This window comes from Sapajus apella, unplaced genomic scaffold (assembly GCF_009761245.1).
Source record: "Sapajus apella isolate SASKATOON/1434 unplaced genomic scaffold, GSC_monkey_1.0 scaffold125, whole genome shotgun sequence".
Classification (NCBI taxonomy): Eukaryota; Metazoa; Chordata; class Mammalia; order Primates; family Cebidae; genus Sapajus; species Sapajus apella.
The window spans coordinates 870,020-895,785 of record NW_022437065.1 but is presented as its reverse complement, the minus strand read 5'-3'; the positions used below and the strand labels follow the sequence as shown (position 1 = coordinate 895,785).

Here is a 25,766-nt window from a genome sequence, read left to right as displayed (position 1 = left end):
AAGATTAGAGGGGCGTTTCAGGGACTGACTTTGAGCTTCATGAGAAGTCATACCTCATTTGGAAAACCGTAAGTGGTATGGCATTGTTGAAGCACATTTTAGATATCTTTGGTATTCAAAACAGCACCACTTTTTGATCACTTATGGTTTGCCAAGCATTTCACATACATTTGATTTTTGCAATAACACTATCAATATGGGTGCTATTATTTTAACTTCATTGTTGGGGAAACTGAGGTTTCAAGGCTGCAGCCATGTAATCAAGACTTTGCAGACTGTGCAACTGGGTGACCGTAGTGGACAATCTGCTTTACCCAGATCTCCTCGATGCCTTTTACTAGTTGTGTGTATCCAGTCCCCAGCTTCTGAGCACTTTGCTCTTTTTTTTTTTTTTTTTAAATACAAAAGTTTATTCTTAAATGTACAACAGCTCCAAGACAACACATAATTCCAGCTATAGGTGGCAAAAGATGCTATGGCAGGGAATACAGATGTTTAAATACGGATGAAATAAACGATCACCATCTCCTCAGGGACAAGGAACAGCTTACTTTTTGCCAGATTTGTTAATTCCACCCGTGGCCAGAGGCCCCTTCCCCGCGGCCTTTGCTTTTAGCTCTTCAAGTTTCTTCTGCTCTTCTTTTGGTTTCTGCTTGAAAGCCTTATCTTCCTCGTCCATCTCCTTGGCCTGCTTCTTGGGCTGTTTCAGGGGCTTCTTCTTGCCACCTTCCCAGCCACACATGGTGCCTGCCGCCCCTTTCCCAGACCCTGCCACCACAAATGGGCCACTTTGCTCTTAAAGACTTGCAACTTTGACCTTATTTAGAAGACTGCTCCTTCAGAGGACTGCTCCTGCGCTCTCTCGCTTTCTCGCTCTCACTCTCTCACTCTCTTTTCACAAGAGAAAGCATCTCCTATGAGCAGCCTGTAGCTGTCCAATGACTGACCGGTAGAGAATTATGAAAGCCCAGCTTCCTTGCCTGGGGCTGCTGTTGACTTTGCCCAAGATCTCATCTTGCCTGGTTTCCTCCCCTTCCCTGTTCTGCTTTTCTCACCCACTCACTGATCTCCCTGGGAGCACTTTCTTACTAAACCTCATGCACACAAATCCGTATCTTAGAGTCTGCTTCAACCTAAGATAGTGGCTTATCTGGGAGGCCAACCCAAGACAGTGTGACATGAAACTTTGGCTCTTCTGTGTGACATAAAATCATCTATTGTTTCTCAAATTCCATTTGTTGTATTTAAATAAATTTCACCCTATACTTTCAGAGTTTCTGGACTCTGAAACAAAACTCTATAGACAAAATCTCAGAAATGCTGAATATCTGATTTTCTCATTTTCAGAAAAGCGATGTCCTACCCTTGCCATGCCAGCAAATGGAGGGTTTAAGTGCGTAGATGGTGCCTACTTTAACTCCCGGTGTGAGTATTATTGTTCACCAGGATACACGTTGAAAGGGGAGCGGACTGTCACATGTATGGACAACAAGGCCTGGAGCGGCCGGCCAGCCTTCTGTGTGGGTAAGAAAATGCCACAGCCCTCAGGAGGTACTTGCTTTGGGAGGAGCAGGGGGTGTTCCTATCGTGGATTGTAAAGGGAGCATCACTATCCCTCCTGTAAAGCCTAGGCATGCAACTTTGCTTTCAGGAGCATCATTGGTTCTCTGGCTCAGCTGTAGATCTAACCTCAGTGTATATACTGGAACTGACTTCATAGCTAATGGCTTCCATCTGCCTTTTGTCTTTTTCTTGGTTTGCTGTTGAGGCAACTACAGGCTGGCAGAGATGTGGCATACTCCTGTGATTTTACTTCAGGGCTCTGAGCAAAGTTATTGACACTTTGTAGAAACAGTCCAGTAGAGAACATCTATGTGTGTCTCAGCCCCATTGTAGTTCCTTTGTCATTGACTCTGGTGGTCAGCAAGCATTCAATGTGTCCAGCTGGAAAGGATTTGGATATTTTGCCTTACTCTGGTTTTGTTGGGCAGTGAGTGGTTCTCACGGTGTGGTACTGGGAGCAGAAGCAGCAGTAGCTTTCCCTGGGAACTGTTTAGAAATGCAAATTTTTACCACCCCAGCCCCACCACCTGTTGAATCAGAAACTTTAGGGGTCATGCCCAGCACTTTGTGTTTTAATGAACATTCCAAGATTCTGAAGCACTCAAATAGACAGCTACTGACCTAAGGCACTGCTTCTCAAACTTTACTATGCAGGGAAGTCCTCTAGGGACCTTGGGAAAAATGCAGATTTAAATTCAGCAGGTCTGGGGAGGGGCCTAGGATTCTGCTAAACAATGCTCTAGGGCAAAGTTTCTGAACCTCAGCATGATGGACATTTGGGGCCAAATCTTTGTTTTGGAGCTCTGCTTAAGCATCCTTTGTTATTATTCACTAAGTGCCAGTAACACCGCCCAAAGCGGGTACCTCGCAGATGTTGCTTTCAGTACCCTCCCTGTGATTTGGTATGTGCAAGCTAGCTCTTCAAAACAAACCAAAAAGAAAATTGAATCTACTCCCTCATATTAGAAGAGGCAGAGGTGATGGTGGGAGGAGAGGAGAAGCTCAAAAATCTTTCTGCTAAGCAAGCTTTGGCAGAGTACTCTAGGGATCATACTGTTTAAATTTCCAGATTGTGTGCAACAATGGAAAGAAAATGCTGATTGTTCTCAAAAAGCAACAAGCGTGTCTTAAGCTGGACCAGATGGGCCTGGAACCTTCTCAGAGGCAGAGAAAATGAACCCCAAATTCGGGGATTCCTATTACAGTTTGTCAGAACAAGGTTCAGACATATTTGGGGGAAAGAGGATTGTACATGCAATTACATAGGGGTGACAAAAACGGGTACAGTGATCCACAAAAGAGCCTAGAGCTCCCAGGAAAAGAGAAATGGATTAGCAGGCAGGCAATTCTTTCTTTGATTTTGGTGACAGACAAGCTGGAGTTTGATCCCAGTGAATTTTACTCCAGGGGTATCATTTACTCTTTTGGCTTTAAATGTATTAAAATAGTTTAATACATTTGTTTTTGTGTTGGCAGGGGGTCCTTGAGCATAACTCAGAACTTCAACCTATTTTAGGAGCTGACACATAGTGGCTAAGTAGTTCCCAGATTTCCATACAACCTTCAACAGTCTTGGCCAGAGCTGTGCTGAGTGGTGAGAAAGTTGTCCCAGTTCTCTTCTAGACTGGGAGGGAAGAGAGAAGACTGGGTTTTGTTTTGACTCTGAGGTGGTCAGTTCTGTGGTCTGGCTAATTTTAAGGTGCTGCAAGTTAAAATTAATTCTCTTACACAGACCATACTCTGGCAATGGGCTGAAATTCATGGTTATTTCAGAAACAGATATAGATAAAAATAAATCAACGTAGGAGGAAAAAAAAATACTGCAAATTGCAGGAGGGTAAACTCTTTGAAGAGCCACAACCTCCACTGATCTGGAAGAAAATAAAACTTAGAATGTAACCACTATTGTTTTGGGGAGATATTTTTCTTTCTTTCCATTTTAGTTATTTTTGGTTATGTTGGTATTTAGATAGCACAATGGACAGCTGGAATCACAAGTCCTCATTTGGAGACCAGATTTTGAGTAGACACATGATCTCTCCTTTAGACCAATACTTCTGCCTAGGCCAAAACAGGAAGAAAACAAATAGGTACTTTGAAAACCATGGACAATGAAAAACCAGCAAAGGTCTTTTGACATGCAGACAGTATCCACTTAATTGCTTTAACAAAAGACAATGTACAAACTAATTTGGTTTTCTTTGGCAATGCTCTCTTACTTTTTATTTTCTGCAGAGTAGAATAGGTAGAGATTTATTAACACAAATGAAATTCTGGAATAAAAAATTTTGGAGATTTAATATATGGAAATTGATGGCATACTTTTCTTGCTTCCCAGCTGTCTCATAGCTGGTTTACTCAATGACCCATAGGAACAGGATCATTGTTTTATTGCTGGGCTGCATGGCATTATTTAGCTGATGCAAACATCAGTAGGGCTCAGCATAAATTTATACATGTATTGTTACAAATGATGTTAAATTGTGCTAAATTCTCCTAGGTTGACAAATACATGTTCTTTTGCAAACGTTCAGAGGCTAGTTTCAGTTTTAAACCAACTCGATTGATTGAGATGCTGATTCACTTTTTCCCTTACATGTTTGGTTAGTACAAACAGAACAGGTCAACTTTTAGTGGCTCTCTCTAATATAAATGTATCACCAATGAATTTTTACTTGGGCTTCTTTCTTGTGAAGATGTGACTGTTAGAGATGAGGTCTCACTATGTTGCCCAGGCTTCCCTCTTGCTATGTTGTCCAGGCTGGTCTTGAACTCCCAGGCTCAAGCGATCCTCCCACCTCAGCCTCCTGAGTAGCTGGGGCTACAGGCATGAGCCAACATACCCGGCCATGATGACGACTTTTACATGTGGATTTCATTGCCTCCCTTCTTGCCTCTTCTGTCTGTTTTGGAAAGTTCTCTGAATTTTTATATGGTACCAAACAGAGGAAACCACTTCCCAGAGCCATCCACAGGGATTACACTCTGGCTGTGGGAAGCAAACAGTTGGGTGAGTTTTCAATGGCCAGGTTTGTTCTGCATTTGGCAGTCACTCACTTCCTATGTCAAAAGAACTCTTCCTTTCTCTATCACCAAACTCAAGCTATGTTATATTTGCATCAGTGATCTATTGCTGCACAACAGAGCACCCAAAACTTAGTGGTTCCAAACAACTATGTTACTGCTCAAAGATTCTATGGATTGGAAAGTTGGGCAGAGTTCTATGGGGACAGCTCATCTCTGCTCTATGTGGTAATGGCTGAGGTGACCAAGTGGAGCTGGAGGGTTCAAGATGGCTTCACTCACAGGTCTGGTACCTCAGTTGGGAAAAGCTGTACTGACTGGGGTCTGGCTGAATCTCTTTCTCTCTCTCTCTCTCTTTCTCTCTCCCATTTATAGTTTCTCATCCTGACTATTTGGCCTCTCCAGTCAATTGAACTTCTTTAGATGGCAGCTGGCTTTTGACATAGTGAAAGCAGAAGGCACCAGATTCTCTGAGGGCCAAGGTCTGGAAATGGCACAGGGCCACTTCACTTGCATTTCATTGTTATCTGTTGGCCGAGACATTGTCCTTTTGAACCTCTTCCTCATTTCCACTACCTACCTGGTTATATGTGTTAAGGATTCTGAAGTACATAGTTCAGCTTCAGCTGGGTGCTAGTGGCTCATGCCTGCAATCCCGGCACTTTAAGAGGCTAAGGCAGGCAGATTGCTTGAGTCCACAAGTTTGAGACCAGCCTGGGCAATATGACAAAACCCTGTCTCTACAAAAAAAAATAATTAAAAAAAATTAGCCTGGCATGGCTGTGCATGGCCATAATTGCAGTTACTTGGGAGGCTGAGGTGGGAGGATCACGAGTCTGGAAGGTCAAGGCTACAGTGAGCCGATATTGTGCCACCGCCCTCCAGCCATGGGGGGAGAAATGAGACCCTGTCTCAAAAAAAAAAGTTCAGCTTCTTAAATAGTAGTTGATACAATGCAATGTATTTGTTTCCTATGTTTTATATGCACAGGGAAAACTAGAGCACAGAGAAGGGAGACAGGTTTGTCAAATGTGTCCAATGAATGAGGCAGAGAGCAGAGGACAGAATTTTTACTGAAGGTTTCAAGAATTTTATACAATTGCAGACATCCTAATTCAACAGGGAATAGTAATTATGTTTCTATAGTAACTTTGTTCCTTTCATTCATGGAAGTGTATAACTTATAAAAAGCTGTCTGGCCAAGTCTGGGTAATAACAGGCTTAGGTCTCTGGAGCAACAGCTGAAGGGCAGACCAACTGGTTTCATCAGCTGAGAGAGAAGGCAGCTGCTTGAGGATGTGTCAGGATCAAATCCTGCAGCTGCTCTTCATGGGTTTATGGGGAAGCTATGACAGGCCATCACAAAACAGCATGTGTGCAAAAGTTGGTGGAAAACACTATGTCAGCAGCAGACAGACACACAAAGCGTTTGATTTATTAAAATAACAAAAATATGTAATGGCATTTAAAAATCCCAGACCACAAAGAAATCCCAAAAGAGCAGAAATGCTTCTTCCCAGTCTATAAATGGGATTCTAACAACATTGCTTAGTCTAATGCGTGGTTGTGCAAATTCAATAAAATAATATAGGGAGAGTACTTAGTATGGGGTGGGCATGTAGGAAGGATTCCTCCAATATTAATTATTTGCAATGATTTATTTCTTCTTGTTTCTTCTTTGGAAGAACACTGTTTCTAAAAAGCTAGGCCAGTTCAGAAGATTGTTAGCCAGAGATAAGCTGGCTTTGGGAAGCTCTGAGACCCTTCACCCAGATAACCTATTTTCGAGCCTGTGTGCTTACACTGTTAGTACATCTAGATCCAGAAAACAAACAAAGAAACAAGAATGTATCATCCAGACATTTGGTTTACCTGACAGTGAATAAGTTGCTTCTCACTCTGACCATGCTGCTCCAAGAAAATATGGTAACACAATGTAATTTTACATTGAAATCTCTATGCTAATAAATATATTCTATACTGTAATTGCCAGCTATGTTTGACCAGCAGGGGGCAGTCATTATATGCTTGTCTTTCTGTGAAATGTTCATCTGAATTCTAAAAGTTTGTCTTCTATCACCTATCATAGTAAAAAATTAAGAAATTATTTTTAGAAAACTTCACAACTAAGAATAGACATCTTGAATGCATTTAAGTCATATTCCATTTCATCATAGTATTTTATCAATTCTGAGAAGCATATTTTTTCTACCTTTTAATATCCCTGGAATAGGGATGCATTTCACAATTAGGAGTGACTTAGATTCAACAAAATATAGTGGTTATGCAATTTAGGACTGGTGCATTAAGGTTGTTAAGTTCACACTCCATTGAAGCATGACAGAATGAAAATGAATTTGGAAAACTGAAGGCAAAATTGTTTAATAAGTTATTTATAACTTCTTACCTTAAATAAAATGAGAAATTATTAAACAAGACACAGGAGAAAGTATATCAGGAATTTTACTTGGTGCATTTAGTCTCTCAAAGATATTTGTCATTCAAAATCAAATGATTTTTCATTAAGGCTGTAATAGCACTTAATACTTTCGGTTGATAAGTAAAGCAATGCAAAGCTGAATGCCCTTGATTTACTATGCCCTCTATAAATACATTCTATACCTGTTCAGAAAGAGCAAGTAGAATTTGCAGAGTTTTGAACTTCCTCTTGTAATTTTACTTCAGCTATAAGATGAAATACAACCCATTGTAGAGGTGCCGTCTCATTTACTTTGAGCCCTCATTATCCACCCATCCTTGATATCACTATTAAGGCAGAACTTCTATTACCCAGTAAAGAAACTACTTGAAGAAATTTGCAAGCCTTTCCCAAACATCAAACCATCAGTGTAGTTCAGTAGGAGTTTGAGGGGAGAGTGGACCCAGACAGACCATTGCCTATTTTAAGATGTTGAGCAATATGTTGATAATAGACAGCAGGAAGAGAGAGAGAGAGAGAGAGCTTGTTTTGGTGGCAAGTGCTCTGACTTAAATTATAATTCACAGTGCCGTTATCTACATGTGTGGTCTTAAATAAATCACTTAAGTTCTCTGAGCCTCAGTTTGCACATCTGTAAAATGAGACAGTTGGGTGATTCCTCTACGCCTCCATAGCATTCAGTTCTACCTTGCCTGGGGCATTGCCATTTTCTTACCTCATGTTATATTTCATGGGTGGTAATGTAATCCCCCCAAGAGATAGCAAATTATCTGACAAGTCAGGAGCACATGATTCTCTTGCCTTTGTGCACCCCCCGCCCCAGCAGTTGCAATGAAGCCTTGGATAAGATTGGCACTCATGAAAATTTTGTTGCCTTGAATTGAATCTGACTATTGATAGCTAGAGTGCCTTTCTTTAATATTCCATGATGCTGTCTTCAAAGCAGGAGGAAAGGCTGTAGCTAATGAATTACCCACAGGACACCTCGCAAGGCCAGTGGATTGCAGGTTTAGCACTGCATGTGTGAGTATTTAAACAATCTTTAAAACTTAGCAGGAGAGTAAAACCATAATGAAGGGCAAAAGGGGAATACCCAGAGGTTCTGGTATTTTAAACTTTGGGTCTTGAATCCCAGTTTGACTACATATTTCTTGATGATGATGATGATAGTGTTTTGGTTATATTTTCAGATATGGAACCTCCTAGAATCAAGTGCCCAAGTGTGAAGGAACGCATTGCAGAACCCAACAAACTGACAGTCCGGGTGTCCTGGGAGACCCCTGAAGGAAGAGACACAGCAGACGGCATTCTTACTGAGTAAGTGAAACTTGGCAGCTGAAATGATGCTGTCTCTTTTATTTGAGATGTTTGCTACCCACAGTAGGGGAGTGTATGTATGCTGGTCTATTTATGCTTTCAGATGTGGTCCCCTGGTCATCGCTTAACATACTATATATTTCATTTGTGTGTTTGTTGATTGCCTGTCTCTATTATAATATGTTCACTGCCATGTCCGTAATGCTCAGAACTGTGCCTGGCACATAGTTAGCATTCAGTAAATCCTTACTGAAGGAAAAAAGAGAAATAAGTGGTGGTGAATGATGTGATTATTACGCATTGCATGCCTGTATCAAAACATCTTGGCTGGGCGCGGTGGCTTATGCCTGTAATCCCAGCACTCTGGGAGGCTGAGGCAGGCAGATCACTTGAGGTCAGGAGTTTGAGACCAGCCGAGCCAGCATGGTGAAATTCCATCTCTACTAAAAATACAAAAATTAGGCAGGCATGGTGGTGCATGCCTGTAATTCCAGCTACTTGGGAGGCTGAGGCACGGGAATAGCTTGAACCTGGGAGGCTGAGGTTGCAGTGGGCCAAGATTGTGCCACTGTGCTGCAGCCTGGGTGACAGAGTGAGACTCCATCTCAAAAAAAAAAAAAAAAATTTCACGTACTCCATAAATATATACACCTACTATATACCCACAAAAATTTAATAAAAAATTTAAAAAGTGGTGAGAAGAAGGGAAGGAGGAACAGAAGGAGAAAGAAGAAGCCAGTTGGTTAATTTAGGGATAGTGCCACCTCCATCGCCTGCCCAGGCAGACTCTACTCATGCCCCCAAGGCCTTTACCTGCACTGGGAAGCCACATGTGTCTCCCAGGTGATGTCAGAGGCTGCCGTTCTTGTGCTCTGAGTACAGTTTAGGGAAGAACTTTTTCACCTCCTTGTTTTTTTGACTGTATTTATCTCTTTCAAAGCTTTTAAATTTATTTTTAAAACTTCTGACCCTATCAAACACTCACAGAAACTTATGAAAAAGAAGAGAAAGTATCTTCTGCCTTGTTTCGCACCTCTACTCCATTGTTCTGGACCAGTTTCATTTATAGTTTGACATATATCTGAGATGCTTTTTGTTTATATGTTGGTTTACCAACCATAATGATAAACACTCTTAAGAAGCTTTTAAAAATGGGTGGATCCCTTTGCAAGGGTTAGCTATGTGTTGCTCTAATCTAGCATTTGGGCCTGTATCCCTGCAACTGTTTGATTGGCCTTCATATTCCCTGGAGACTACTACTCCATGTTAGCATGTTCATATCTGTGCCTTGAAGTTCATGGGCATATTTGAGCTCCCCGCTGAGTTTTCATCTGTAGATAAAAGGATACATCTAACTTATCCCTGGTGATCCATAAAGCAAGAAAAGACTTTCTAGAATCCTATCAACACAGGCTGTGCATGACAACACATTTTTACACAATGATTAGCAATAACAGTACATTTTCTAGTGAGAGGAGGTTGAGTCTCTCATCTCTAGCAGGAGATTTTGTTCCTACATTCCAATAATCTTCCCGCAGTGCCTCATCTAGCTTAAGTAATATTACTAGTTATGCTCCCCCATTGTAACTTCTCAAAGATAAAGTTTGACCATTAAAACATTATTTGCTGTCACATACACATCCCACAAATCCATTTGAAGAAAATCTAGGCAATCCGATTTGAAAAGTAAGTTGACGTAATCAGGGATTGGATTTTATTTACCTTTGACTCTTCAGCGTCTAGCACAATGCCTGGCCCAGCCCCTAGCACATCGTAAATTTTTAGATGTTTGCAACTCTGACTGCTGTTGAAATCCTGTGTAATACACACAAAATATCAAGTCATCAGATGACTCTATTTGCCTACAAGCTTTGTGAGAAATTCACCTTGTTGTTTTTGTGGGTAACTTGCATAACATGGTTAGGAGTATTACATTTTACTTAATTTTTTAATTTTTTGAGACAGAGTCTCACTCTGTCGCCCAGGCTGGAGTGCAGTGGTGCGATCTCGGCTCACTGCAACCTCCACCTCCCAGTTTAAGCAATTCCCCTGCCTCAGCCTCCTGAGTAGCTGGGATTGCAGGTATGTGCCACCACACCCAGCTAATTTTTGTATTTTTAGTAGAGATGAGGTTTTGCCATGTGGGCCAGGCTGGTCTTGCACTCCTGATCTCAGGTGATCCACCTACCTTGGCTTCCCAAAGTGCTGGGATTACATTCATGAGCACTGTGGCAAGAGTGTTACATTTTAAAAGAATATCTCAGTACTCCCTTGTCCCTTTGTTTAGAGCAGCTGTCTGCTTCCAGAGTTCTACAGCCCAGAGGCCAGAAAGGCTTAGAGCAGGATGCCATGGGGAATGCACTCTCACAGGATGAGGAGTTCAGGGAAGGCTGTCTCGCTCCCTTTTCAGCTCTCACTTGGGCTCCTTGCTGCCCTGGCATTTTTCCTATGACCCCTTCCACCATTTCCTATCCAAGCTACTGTTCTATTGCTCCCTTATGAGGGAGAAGGTTCTAGGGTCAAGCTCTGAGACAAGTGCTTCTTGTGAGTTCCCTTATTTACTCCTTCTGTTAGTTGCATGTCACAGATGAAATAGTCTCAGAGAGGTTACACCCACTTATATTTGAAGTATCATTCCTCTCAGGTTTATCTGAATTTAAATTGTGCTTTCTAAAGACCTTAAAGCATCTAAAGTCAACAGCAACATGTCTCAAAATAGTGGGATTTCTGACATTTTCCCAAGACCCATCTCTCGTACGAGGTAAACAGCCACCTCACCCACCTACATGTAAGGCTTTCCTCAATGGTGATAATGATATTTCTACATGTTCATTATTAGCAAATATTCTCATCATTCCCAAGAACTGTAGGGATAGGTATATTGAAAAAAAAAAACACATGGAATTTGATCATGCTATACCTATTGGTGTATAGACAGCCAAGAAAAAAGATGAACTCACCCTAACTGTGTGATCTTGGGCAAGTTCTTTAAACTTTTGATGCCTCAGTTTCCTCATCTGTGAAAGAGAGATAATACTACCTACCTAATAGGGTTGTTGTGAGGATTAAATAAATATATGCAAAATGACTAGAACCATGCCTGACATGTAAGATTTATGTAAGTGCAAAGAACACTTATCATTATTATTATTATATTATTAGGATAACCAAGGAATCACAGAGAACTTGCCTTTTGTTCAGGAAAGGTCTCCACTGGCCCAGATAGAAAGAACAGAGAAGGTTCTAGCACCCCCTGCAGGCCCAAATTGCCAGTGACTGCTTGGACTATATTCTCTAATGATTTTCCTCACAGAAAATTCCCTTGTCTTCCCAACAGTGAGGCAATTCAGGTCCCACGTGGAACAAGAGTGAGATTGAAGGAAGAGATTTGAGCCCTATATTTTTCAACCTCCCTCCTCCCATCTACCCCCTTCCCTACCATTCTACCCTTCAGCAAGAAAAAAGTCTAAATTTTCCAGTAGTTTGGGTCTTCCATTTTCTGGTCACAAACTGCTCTTCTAAAACAGACTACAGCTTAGGAGATTCTATTCTTCAAGAAGTTTTTGTTCTACTTAAACTGGTCTAATGGTTGCCCTCAGTCTCTCCATGTTCTGTAAAGAGTGAGGGGTCGTCACTTGCTTGTCAGGTCCATAATGTCATCTTTCCTGTTTCTGATTCTTTTTTCTCTCTAAGTGTCATTCTAAAAGGCCTCCCCCCAGGCTCCCATTTTCCAGAAGGAGACCACAAGATCCAGTACACAGTCTATGACAGAGCTGAGAATAAGGGCACTTGCAAATTTCGAGTTAAAGTAAGAGGTAAGAGTACTGCTTATTGCTTTTTTCCCCCTTCTCTTTAGAAGAGCAAAGGGAAGCAGGTCCTCAAGCCAGAACTCTCCCAAGTGCCTACTGTGATGGGAGACTTGCCAACTTTAGATTAGTCTCTAATGAGGCTCCGGGAAGTGCCCTATTTTAATACCTGAATTCAGTGTTGTCAGATTCTTTAAGGAGTTCCACAGGACTAGTCTCACAGGAGCCCATAGCTGACTGTCCCAGAAGAAGATTATTCAATAATTATTTCCATCCATGAGCATAGGTGACCAGCAGAAGCCTGTGAGTCTGTCTACAACCAGAGTGGATAGGAGCCCCCTAATCTGGGCCACCAGGAGAACATGTTCTTAGTGTTCTAGAACCACTGGTATGAAGGAAAATGTTTTTAAGAACTATTTTATGCCCAATGGTTTGGGTAACTAATTGCTAACCATCTTTTACTCCTTACTTTTATTGGACTTCACTTCCTCATCTATAAGGCAAGGAGCTAAACCAGTTGATATAGGTGGTCTCATTGGTATGGATGGTGACCGCTGCACAGCTCACTGACTGACCAAATAGTCATTCGTGCTCCCTCACTCATTCCACAGGCTGATCTAAAAGCCTGATGGCAAAGCTGATGCCTATGCATCCTCACCTTTTCTGCTTACTCTGTGGATGGGAGCTCAGCACTGAGACCCCTCTGGACTTGTGTCCCTACAGTCAAACGCTGTGGCAAGCTCAATGCCCCAGAGAATGGTTACATGAAGTGTTCCAGCGACGGGGATAATTATGGAGCCACCTGTGAGTTCTCCTGCATCGGTGGCTATGAGCTCCAGGGTAGCCCTGCCCGAGTATGTCAATCCAACCTGGCTTGGTCTGGCACAGAGCCCACCTGTGCAGGTATGTATGCAGCCCTCTCTCCAGCCAGCAGCAGAACTTGTAAACTCCTTGGCTCTTGATTCCAGTGCTAGAGAGGTTTCCTTTCATATACTTTGAGAAGTTCATGGCCATCCCTTTTTATCTGAGTGGGTGAACATAGTCCCTAGATCCCTGCTGCAGCTCATCTCATTTGCCATCCTTCTTGCCTCTGCCAGTCCTCTAATTTCCCTTTCATGTCCTCTAAGGAAGAAGCTCAAAGTGGGAACCTAGGGCCAGCCTTTGGTGACATTATAAATCAGCAAATTCTGCTCTAGTTACTCTTGTTATAGAAATGTAAGGATCTTGTTTATAAAACCAGTACACTGCCACGTAGAGACAATATCATACCTGCTTTGCATCACTGGCATGAAAGTCACATAGACCTTGGGCATTTGGATTCTTTCCTCCTATGTAAAATGAAGAAAATAATACATCATCTACCTCTTGAGTTGTTGTAAGGATTAAATGAGGTCATCTGTGGGACAGTGGAATAGAGCAGTGCCTGGTACAGGTAAAGCCTTATGGCAGCTCTTATTCCTGATGCATAAAAATTGGGCTGGGTAAAAAGAGTCTGAAACTTGGACTAGCCAGAAAATTATGGACATATCTCTTGTTTATGGACTTCTCTTTTTCTCATTTCCTGGTACCCTTTCATCTTTATCCCTTTCTTTTAATTGAAGCTCGAATTTAGAGTTAAGTGACATATATACCATCATAAGAGAGACATATATACCATCAGCTAAATGCCTGAGATTCTTCAATTTCATATATTAAAGTAGGAAGAACGTACCTATTACAGACTCCCTACCTAAGGACTTCATGCCCACCATGTTGGCATTAACGCCTGGGGTGTGGTGTCTAACAGGATCCTAGGCGTGTGTGGTCCAACATGGTAGCCACTAGCTATGTGTGGTTATTGAGCACTTGAAATGAGGCTATTCTGAATTGAGATATGCTATAAGTGTAAAACATATATCAGTTTCAAAATCTTAATATGAAAAAGAATATAAAGTATCTTATTTTTTTATATTGATTACATGTTGAAATATTTTGGATACATTGGGTTAAATAAAACATAAAATCATTTCCACCTATTTCTTTATACTTTTTTTTTTTTTTGAGATGGATTCTTGCTCTGTCACCCAGGCTGGAATGCAGTGGTGTGATCTCGGCTTACAGCAACCTCTGCCTTCTGGGTTCAAGCAATTCTTCTGCCTCAGCCTCCCGGGTTCAAGTGATTCTCCTGCTTCAGCCTCCCAAGTAGCTGGGACTACAGGGGCGTGCCACCACACCTGGCTAATTTTTTGTCTTTTTAGTAGAGGCAGGGTTTCACCATGTTAGCCAGGATGGTTTTGATCTCCTGACCTCGTGATCCACCCACCTCAGCCTCCTAAAGTGCTGGGATTATAGACATGAGCCACCACACCTGGCCTCTTTATACTCTTTTAATGAGGCAACTAGAAAATTTAAGTTTAAATATAGTGGCTTACATGGTATTTCTCTTGACCACAGCTATCTTAGCCTCTGAGCCCCTGGGGCATGGAAGAGGGCAGGAACTGTGTATTACTCAGTGTGACATCACAGTACCTAGCATAGAGCTTGGTACATAGCAGGCACTCAGTATATAATGGCTGAATGAATGAATATGTGAATAAACAAATACTTCAATACAAACCTAAAGTGTGAAATATGAAAGCCAAGTTTATAAATCATACATGGAATCTCCTAGTTTTTCTCATATTATTTCTTCTCTGGGTCTAAGCCTGTTTGCTTGCCTATCTATACAACATCCTTCATTGACCTCGAATGGTAGAATTAGTTGTCATTTATTTGCTTAAAGGGAAGACCTATTATGAAAGTGCCTTGTCCCATGTCCTCTATGCCTATGTTGCTTGCTCTGTGGCCTTTGTACCCCACATTACTCTGTCCCTTCTGCACCAAGGTAGTAGACTTCAGAGATTCTGAGCCATTCCAAAGCCAGCCTGGTCATTGCCCATTCTCTCACCCTTCTGCCTCTCTGCACCCCTTTCCCCAGCAGATACTATGGTACTTGACCCATATGCCTTTCACATTCCCATCTATGTTCAAAAGGCTACTTACTGCAATTACCTGGGTCTCTCTGTCTAAGAGCTTTACTTTTCTGGCTATCAAAGCATTGTCAGCCCATGCACAGAGCCAGCTGGAAGTGATGGAGAGTTAGTACCCCAGAAGCAGCCTCAACAATGATGGAGAAATTGTATAAATACTCCAGTTCCCTCCAGTAGGTTAATTCTGAGGTATGTGGTATATCATCTCCTAGAGTTCCTCAGTGGGAGTTGGTTCCAAATGCCCACAGCAATAACTTGCTTGATAGCCAACTGGTATTGTTTTCTTTCCTTCACTGCCTCATTTCTTGACATAGGCAGAATAATGGTCCCCCAAAGATGTCCACATCCTAATCCCCAGAACCTGAGAATATGTTACCTTACAGGAAAAAAAGGAACTTTACAGATGTAATTAAGTTAAGAATTTTGAGATGGGAAGAGTATCCTGGATTACCCAATGAGCCCAATGTAATAATAAGACTCCTTATATAAAGGAGGCAGAACTGCTGTCACAGTCAAAGAAAGAGATGATGGAAGGAGAGGTCAGAGAGAAGAGAGATTTGAAGATGCTACACTGCTGTCTTTGAAGATGGAGGAAAGGACTACTAGCCAAGGAATGAAGGTGGCCTTTAGATGCTGAAAAAGACAAGAAATCAGATTCTCCCCTAGAACCTCTGCAGGAACATAGCCCTGCCAATACCTTGATTTTAGCTCCATGAGACCAGGATCTTTTAGATCCTGATCTGTAGTATCTAAAAGAATAAGTTTTTATTATGTTAAGTCACTAGGTTTATGGTGAGTAATTACATCGGCAAGAGGAAATGAATATACTTCCTCACTCATCTACAAGTGCTTCTTGGGACTGCTTCCCAAATAAATTACTTACACTTCAATCCTTATCTCAGGGTTTACTTATTACACAATGGTTCTGTGTGTCATCACAGGCTCTGTTCAGCCAGAACAAATACAAGGTTTCTGACCCATGTGGCCATTTCTGATTACAGCCATGAACGTCAATGTGGGTGTCAGAACGGCAGCTGCACTTCTGGATCAGTTTTATGAGAAAAGGAGACTCCTCATTGTGTCCACACCGACAGCCCGAAACCTCCTTTACCGGCTGCAGCTAGGAATGCTGCAGGTGAGTCCTCGAGGCAGGGCCCAGGTGGGAGGGAGGCCTTTAACAGGAAGGGCCCAGCCATTTCACTAAAAGCAAAGGCCAGATTCAGTGCCTAATCCACTTACAGTGAGTTTCAGGAACTGGCACTTTAGAGCCACCATCATTTATTTATGGTTCTGGGCCATAACCATTCATTTCTGGTTCTGGGCTATAACCTGATTAACATCGACTATTTAGAGTTAACTCAATCGTTTTCCAACTAATGAGGTTTGTCAGTCTTCACCAATAAGTCTATTTGACATGCTGTCCAGGCCTAGCCTCAGAACAATTGTCTTTGCTAAACCTGTCCAGGATATGCCTGGCTGGAAGCAATCAGTTAGCTGCCTGCCCAAAAGGCTGGCCCAGGAGATGAAAGGAATCCAGGAGCCCTCAAGGCCCACATTCTTCCCCAGGGAATTTCTTCAAATCTTAGAGGGTGAAAACCATTTTTTAGACAGTGGTTCTCAATGTGTGATTCATGGACCAGACCAGCAGCATCAGCATCACCTAGGAGCTTGATAGACATGCCAATTCTAGACATGCCTCCTAGGTCTACTGTGTCAGAATCTACATTTTTAACAAACTCTCCAGATGATTTCTAAGTACTCTAAAGTTTGAGGAGCACTTTTCTGGGAAATGTGTCCTTCTCAGCTGTGTAAATTTTGTAGCTACTAAATGAGGCAACCAGCATCTGGGGTGTGTGGGGAAGGATGACTAGAAGCTGTAAGGATCAACTAGAAGTTGCTTACTTTTTTCCTAAAGCTGGTTTGCAAAAAGTGGCCAACCTGACTGAATGCTAAACAGGCAGGATGTATGCTGTGTCATGGATATGGCACTGCACATATTTTTTTGAGAATATTTTATTCATTTATTGCAGTGGATAGAACTAAGTGCTTAGAACAGTCTTGATTTAATCAAAGGCTACAATTTACTTCTCATGTCAGCATTTATAAAATGGATAATAATAACTCTCTTTCTACTCTTCCCATGTACTTGAAGAATTGCCTATGAACTCTGAAGAGCCATATAAAATTTTTATGAGCTCCCTTGAATCAAGGAACCAAATTCATTCCATCTTTACCTCCAGTCCCCACATGCTTACCTCCCTTTGTATCTTATTGTCCCAACCAGGGGCTTGCTCTTCAGAAAACACAAGCTTATGCCTTTCTCTTTTGTTGGAAATTGACATTGCAGGCTATATTCCATGATCATGTATTTCCTCATTTGGTCTTATTCCATAGAAAAATGAATTAAGCCAAACAACTTGCTTTTCGTCTGTGTCACCATAGGTTTTACGGTGACCCATGGCTAGTTTTGGTAAATTAATTTTTATTGGACACAGCCACACTCATTCATTTGTGTATGATCTACAACTACTTTTACACTACAGTGATCGAGTGAAGTTGTTAGGACAGAGGCCATCCAACCTTGCCAAGTCTGAAATATTCTCTGGCCCTTTACAGAGAAAATTTGCCATCATTGCTCTAGTGTCCCATCCCTTCAAACACTTGCTAACTTAACAACTAGTTGGGTAAGATAGTTTATATCAAGATGTTTTATGTAGACTCTTCCCTTGAATATATTTACATTTGCATTTTAACCAGAGCCTTCAAAGGTTTGGTTGACTTAGAAATTTCAGGGAGAGTAATATAAAAGTTTATTTCTAACTTTTTAAACTTTTCAACCAGTTCTGTAACCTCATATAGGGATGTTTCAGTGGAATTTTGGTAAAACATATTTTATGTTTTCATATTTCAGGACTTCAAAATTTATTTTCTCATTTAGCCAAATTCATCGTGTTTGTCTTATGTCACTTTTTTTTTTTTTTTTTGTTGCCACTGCCATTCCTGATGAGCCCTCCTAGCACGTGGTTGACTGGGCGACATTCCCAAGTTTCTTGCCAAGAGCCAGCTTAGAGGCTTGGAACCTTTTATCCTTGTTTCCCCTGGGATTGAGTTTGGAGGGCATAGGGCAAGGGGGTGTGGAGAGTGGAAACAGGGCAATGAAGTGGACTCTGGAAATATTCTTCTCTCCTTGCAAAGAAAAAGTTAGAATCCTCTGGGGTGGTCGTAGACACTTTTTAGGAAATTTGACTCACTCAAGGTCTCACCCTGTCTGGAAATACATAGACTGCCATTTTGCTTAGGTTTTGAAAATCCCACTGTCAAGCCATTTCTGAATGATTCCTCTAGGAAAGTATTTAGGTTTTATAGCCACTAGCTTAACCCCAATTTCTCAACTGTTTTCAGTACAGTTCAGAGTGGACAAATAAACTTCCAGAGGCAGGCCAGTACTGCTTCTGTCGGTTTATAGTTTGATAAGGATGTCTTTCTTTAGCCATGCTCACACCTCCCATGTTGGGTTTTCTTTTTCCCAGCAAGCACAGTGTGGCCTTGATCTTCGACATATCACCGTGGTGGAGCTGGTGGGTGTGTTCCCGACGCTCATTGGCAGGATAGGAGCAAAGATTATGCCTCCAGCCCTAGCGCTGCAGCTCAGGTAGGGGGAAGTTCTGTTCTTAAATCTTATCCCCTATGAATGTACTTTTAACTGATTAGGTTCCCTGGTTTCTTTCTATTCAGGATTGAGTTCAGGCAACCTTCAATGTTTAATGGCTTTTAGTCTAGGAGTGTTATAACCATGCTAATCAGCATGTTGCTGTTTGTTGAAGTAAACTGTGCAGTGGATAATTACCAGTGTTTTATTTCTTTCACTCTCCAACCAATCATTTTTGCTTCGTGTGTGTGTGTGTGTGTGTGTGTGTGTGTGTGTGTGTGTGTGTGTTTGGTTGGTTGGTGGAGGAAGGATGGCTAGGAGAGGAGGACCTGAAAAAAAGACCTAAGCAATCCTTGGTCTTATTAGAAGTGCAGGCATCCAATTAGTGTTTCCAGGCTTGGTCTCTTTTTTCTCCATGCCTCCAGAACACTCGTCCATACCTCTATTTTAATAATTATACTTTACTTTCATAACCCTTACAAAGTTGGAGCCATGGATTTTAGTCTCTGAATGATGATGTATTAAAGAAATAGAATTCAACAACCAAAAGGTAATTTCAGAATAACCCAAATTTCTATTTGCATCTCTTGACCACTGTGAAATGGAGAATTAGGCTAAAGCAAAACTTCTTAAAATCTTCCTTTCTCACCCAGCTTTTTCTCTCATACCCTGTGTGGGAGGGTACAGATCTCTGTTCTTAGGGTCCCAGGCTGCTCCCTGTCTCTCAGGATCTCAGTGGCTACAACATTTTATACATCAACATCCAGAACACATGGCTTTCAGGCTCCTGCAAAAGGGGGGAAAGAGAGTAAAAACTCACACCCACTGCTTTATGCTTCATGTTGGAGATGCCACACCTTGCTCACTCTCCTAGTTCATTGGCCAGATCTAGCTACATGATTGCAATTCACCTTTAAGAGGGGCTGGGGAATGTAGTCTTTCTGTATTGCCAGAAAGAAGAAAATGAAATGGGACTTGGTGAACCCTATCATACCTGTTCAGAGGGCACAGAAATTCCTTGAGAGGTTATATGATAGAAACAAATCCTTAGCAAATGATGCTATAGATTGGCACAAAAGCTTCTTTCTCGAATTTCCCTGTTTTCCAGCTGCCTTTGGCCCATCCCATGTTTGATCTATACCACTTTCCACCCAAAAAATTCTGCTGCATTCCCACTAAGGTAAAAAACTCAGAGGGCCAGGGATGGAAAAAAAATAAAAGGATTCACGAGTTCTCTTTAGTTGGTCAATGAAGGTAGAAGGCTGGGTACACTCATATGCTTTTGTATTTGTTTTGTTTTACTGCATTTGTATCTAGCACCTCCCCATACCAACTTTTGAGGTCAGTAGCAGAGCTTTTGAATATTTGCTACTCAGTACCTAGCACAGTAACTGGCACCATGTTGGCACTAAGTGTAGTAAATGACTCAAAATTTCATTTAAACAGCCTTACTATTTCCAGAGGTGATAATAGCTTTTAAGAATATATTGTATATTTACAATTAATATACAGATACTTCAAGTAGAAATGTACAAAAGTTAAGACAGAGAGCTGTGTTGATAGCTAAATATTTATAATTAATATTTTCAAAGTAGGTTTTATGAAGCTGTTGCTTATTTATAACTACTTGCTCATATCCTGTGTCAATGGTTTTTTAAAACTTGTTACAGAATTTTCTGAATGGTTTTTGGATTGAATGTGTGTGTGTGTGTGTGTGTGTGTGTGTGTGTGTGTGTAATCTTCATAAAATCTTGATGTGATTTTAAACAGTTTAATCTACTTGAGGAACAGAAAAATGTGATTAAAATACTTCTATCATTCAGATTGTATATGTTGGGGCTACCATAGACTTCTATAGGTTGAAGATGATTTTAAATACATTATATAGTGGTTCTGAAACTTTTAGCCTGCATCAGAATCCCCTAGAGGGCATGTTAAAATACGTATTGCTGGAGTCTACACTGCGGGCTCTAAACTATAAATCATAATCAATTTCTAACTCAGTAGGTCTCTGGTCGTATCTGAGAATTTGCATTTCTAGTGAGCTCCCAAGGGACCACATGGTGAGGACCACTGGCTTAGTTTTTTACCAAAGACTTTATTTACAGTTTTGAAGTAGAATTTTTTCCCAGCAGCCTTCACAAAAAGGATCAATCCGTATTGTGCAGCTGGATGATAGTCCAGGTAAATGTCATGCAGAAATGATCACTCAGAAATGATTATGCATTACCTAATGGATTCGGTGTCAGGTCAGCATGCCTGTGTTATCAGACATATCAGTGAGAAACAAAGAGCTTGGCAGGACTTTTTCCCTTTGAATTGGAAAGGTTTCTTTAGACACCTTTGATTGTAGTGCAGAGGAAAAAAGATGCTTTAGGCAAAGAACGGGAAGGTAAAGAGGAGAAGGAAAAACACAATGCCTGGATAATCTAAAAATTCTCTTGTCTGGCTATAATACTATTTTCAAATAGCATCGAGGCCATGATAAAACCGTTGAAGGGAGTCAATGCAAAGAAGAGATTGGGTGCCTGGTATTGCAGGATTACCACCTGCCTTCTTTCTTGCTCTCATTTCTTTTTTGTCTGAATGTATGAGCTGATTCATGCTTTCTAGAGGAATTTTCCAGCAATCTCAAGGATGACAGGGATGAAGAAAGCCATAATTTCTATACCCACATTATTCTTTGAGTCTACAGAGTTCCCTTGAAGATTTTCCAGGAAGAATTCCTTCCAATCTGACAACAGACACGTATTTAACTCAGAAATACTGTCAGCATCACACCTCATCCCATATTCTATGTGGTGTTCAATCATTCATCCCTAAGATTTCTGTGGTCTTTCAGCCCTAGTGGGAAGCATTCCTGTGGGTGCTGCTAGCCTGCTGATCCAACCACTAAGCTCTTCCTATGATAGTTTCCCTCTTTACATTCTGTGTAAATCAAGGCACAAGGCTTACACAGGAATGTGTGTGATAGCAGATGGTGGCACTGTGGTGGTGGTGGGGGATTCCCATCCTAGCCTCACAAGCATGATAAAAAACCTGAATGCTCCTCTTATTGGTCACCCTTTCCCAGAGGCTTCAGCCACCACATTCCCTATGCCTCTCTTTCCTGAGAGCTCCCTGTGCCAGAACTCCCCCACACTCCCAAAAGAAAACTCAATACCTTTCTTCTTAAATATGCAGAGCAGTTGATCTCTTCACTTGCACCTTGCTTTGCAGCCTACATTTGCGTGTTCAGAACTGATTAATGTACTTTGCAATCATTTGCTTCTGAGGTCTCCTCTTAGCACCACAGGAAACCTGGCAGAGGCATTGTCATGTCCTCTTTCTTTCATTTCTAGTCAATGGGAATGAATTGGCAATTTATCTCCCCACTGGGATAAAATATAAATTAATCCCTTCATCCTTGAAACTCCCTCTTAAAAGGCAGAAAAAGTACAGTTTGTGTTTTATGTAACAATTTTTTTAACCTTGATCTGTTTGTATGAGGAAAACATATTTTACTTTAAATCCAGATGGTAGTGTATATTCTGCTTCATACACAATCTCAAAATATCTAAACTGAAAAAAAATCTGGAGAAGAGACTGAGTGGGCTCATTTGTTCATTGGGCTCAGCTTATCTGTTTGTTTGTTTTCTTTAGCTATTCCCATCTAAACATATTTGTGTTGACATAAAAAACATATTTTTTAGTTTAAATTCTAGTGTGGTAGTGCAGAAAGAATACCAGACACTTGAAACTACTTCATTTTTTTTTTGAATTATTTGGGACACAATTTTGATTAACCAACTCAGAATACATGGGGTATAGATCAAGCTCAATCCCTTATAACTCTGCAATCCTGAGCTGGCCACTGAATAGGTCAGAACTATCATGCTGGGAAATTATTTCAGTCAGCTTTACCTAGCCCAGAGTTTCTCAGCCTTGGCACTATTGATATGTGGGGATAGATAATTCTTTGTTTGGCAGGAAGGGTTGGCTGTGCATTGCAGGGTGTTTAGCAGCATTCCTGGCCTCTACCCACTAAATGCCAGTCACATCTCCACTCCCTACTGTGACAACCAAAACTATCTCCAGACATGGCCAAATTTCCCCCGGGGGTAGGGAGCAAAATCACCCCTGTTCATAATCACTGACCTATTCCTAGTGTGTATGTGGTCATGCAACACCAGTCAGCAAGCGTGGATTTTGGGTTGGCTCCAAACTTGGGTTGATTCCAATTTAATGAAAAAAAAATCTGTTCCCATAAAATCTTAGATTGTACCAAATGTTGGTACATGGTACCATTGCAGGCCTGAAGTCTTCCTGACCATAATCTAAAACTAAAGCAGTGCTCTTCAACCTCTCATGTACATATCAGTCATCTGGGGATCTTGACAATAATGGATATACTAATTCAGTAGGTTTGGGGTGGGGCATGAGAATCTCCATTTCTATCAAGTTCCCATGTGATGCTGCTGGGTCAAGGATCACACCTTGAGTAGATAGGGTCTAAAGGATGATTCAGTCCTTCATGGTATCAAGGTTTTCTCTGTACACTCTGTTACAGTAGGGCTGTGGTTGATCCACCAGGACCCTTGGGAGTCATGGTTTGACTTAGTCTCCTCTTTTCTTTGTCTGCCACAGGCTGTTGCTGCGAATCCCACTCTACTCCTTCAGTATGGTGCTAGTAGATAAGCATGGGATGGACAAAGAGCGCTATGTCTCCCTGGTGATGCCTGTGGCCCTGTTCAACCTAATTGACACTTTTCCCTTGAGAAAAGAGGAGATGGTCCTACAAGCTGAAATGGGCCAGACCTGTAGCACCTGACGTGATGATTCCTCTCTTGGCAGTTCCTCTTCATTGTCTACATGATGACATGCACACAGGAAAGCCTTAAAAATATCCTTGATGTACAGATTTTTATTTGTAATTTTTAAAGTCTATTTTATTATGAGCTTTCTTTGCACTTAAAAATTAGCATGCTGCTTTTTGTACTTGGACGTGTTTCAAAAAATTATATGACTATATTTACTCTTTCTTTCTTTACCCCAGAGAAATTAGAACACATAACCATACACAAGCTATCAACATGTTATTCAATATAATACTTAATCTTTTCTATTTTGTTTTTTAAATAAGACTTTTATTAATAAAATGTTTTGGAGCAAATTTAGCAGAACTCACTTTGTTTATCAAGCACCAGCCATACTTGCTTAGTATGGTCAATGGATTTAGAATTGTGATTCTTAGTGGTGTTTTAAGAATGGAAAAAATTTAATTAGTCTTTTTAGAAGCTCTGCTGAGCTGGGAGAGAGCTGAGCTGTCAGGTATTCAAGCAGCCAATTAAAGCCACAAGCCGAAAATGAAAGAGTTAAGCCTTTAATCACAGTGATGGAACAAGGAAGTGTCTAAAACCAGAGAAAACACGAATTTCAATGTTCCATTTTCCCTTGTAGGACAGCACACTGGTCAAGATTCACGTGGAGTAGCACAGACGTGGGGTCATCTTTCTGTTGAGGGAGCCCCAAACAAAAGGCTCTGGCAGTTTTATGGACCCTGAAGTTAGGTGGTAGGGTCGGACTGGAAAAGTCCTGGGTACTGAGGCAGAGTGAAGAAAAGTATCTTCAATCTTTTCCCCTTCTCCTTACTCCATAAGATCTCAGCAGAGGAACCTAAAGTCCTCTTGCCCAAGGCCTCAGATAAAGGACCTAGAAATGAAGGCACTGAGCTCAGAATGCAAATATGTGAACGAGCATCATTGGCCAGAGGGGTCTGAGTCTTGGAGTGCAGCACCCCACAGACACTGCCATATACGGGCTGTGCACCAAGTCTGGTGTGTGAAGGGCAGCTTTCCTGGTGAGGCCTGCCAGGTAAAGTCTTTGTCATTGCCTATGATCAGGCCTGAAAAATCACACATTGGTTTTTAAACAGTAGCCAGACTCCTCAACTCTCCCATGCAAACCTTGAAATTTTTCTTCCATTTTCAGAATATGTTTGGTTCACAATCTATTCCTAAACAAAATGACTAAGTGAATGATGTTTCACACTGGTTTCCCCCTGAAAATCTTGCAGAACTTTACTGTGTACCTTTTGGACTTCATAGAAACAATAAATGAATTCTAACATACAGAGGTTTAACACAGAAAGCAGATTTAACATTTTTTTAAATATTAGGCAGGGCAATTGCTGAACTGTCAATAGGTTTACACTCTATTTACACACATGATTTTGTTCACAAAGCATACTAGAAGCCACTCTTTCACTTCTGTCTTCTTCAAATGTATCAGATAAAGGTCAATGGCATGGCTCATAGAGGAATATCAAATAGTGACAAATTGGAAACCATGAAAAGTTCAAGAGGGGTCAGAATAGGGTGAGGGATAAAAGACTACAAATTTGGTTCAGTGTTTACTGCTTGGGTGATGGGTGCACCAAAAATCTCACAAATCACCGCTAAAGAACTTAGTCTTGTAACCAAATACCACCTGTTCTCCGAAAACTTATGGAAATAAAAAAAGAAAATTTCAAGAGATAATTTGTCACAATTAGGCAAGCATATATGTGCCTCTACCTGTGTTAAAGCTCTTTTGTCTTTGACACGTCAGCCTGTGCCCTTTGCCCCATACCTTGAAAGGTTCAAGCCTTGAAGATGAGCTGACATTTAAGGAACTCCTTGGATTTCTTCAAACCAATTTACCTGATGACTTGGAATATTGCAAGCACTTTTCCCAAAAAGATTAACAGACTATTTCAAGATGAATGAATGCACGGTGATATTTCAAAAATAAATATGCTACATCAAAATTTGGGGACATTTCTAAAGAGTAATTAATAGCCTCTCTCTAGAGAACCGGTTTCCCACTGGAAATCTCGCAGAACTTTTCTATGTACCTTTTGGACCTCATAAAAACAAGCAAAATTCCTAGTTCTGCTTGCTCACAGTTTGGTACCACAGAACTTCACATGCGTGTGTGTG

General features: G+C 41.2%; 1 protein-coding gene and 1 pseudogene across 2 annotated transcripts in view; one reads left to right on the top strand and one right to left on the bottom strand.

Annotated features, from left to right (window-relative positions):
* Positions 1–23,963, top strand: part of SRPX (sushi repeat containing protein X-linked) — a 71,102-nt gene extending 47,139 nt beyond the window's left edge. The window contains exons 3-9 of one of the 2 annotated variants that reach the window (XM_032261639.1): positions 1,348–1,524; positions 8,218–8,344; positions 12,038–12,159; positions 12,874–13,053; positions 16,160–16,293; positions 18,689–18,810; positions 23,434–23,963. In XM_032261639.1, coding sequence (XP_032117530.1) covers positions 1,348–1,524; positions 8,218–8,344; positions 12,038–12,159; positions 12,874–13,053; positions 16,160–16,293; positions 18,689–18,810; positions 23,434–23,617 — 1,046 coding nt within the window. In that variant the 3' untranslated portion in view covers positions 23,618–23,963. The remainder of the gene's footprint in view (positions 1–1,347; positions 1,525–8,217; positions 8,345–12,037; positions 12,160–12,873; positions 13,054–16,159; positions 16,294–18,688; positions 18,811–23,433) is intronic. The other variant, XM_032261638.1, reaches the window with a different exon arrangement.
* On the bottom strand, positions 399–761 carry LOC116539046 (annotated as a pseudogene).
* Positions 23,964–25,766: the final 1,803 nt, after the last annotated feature.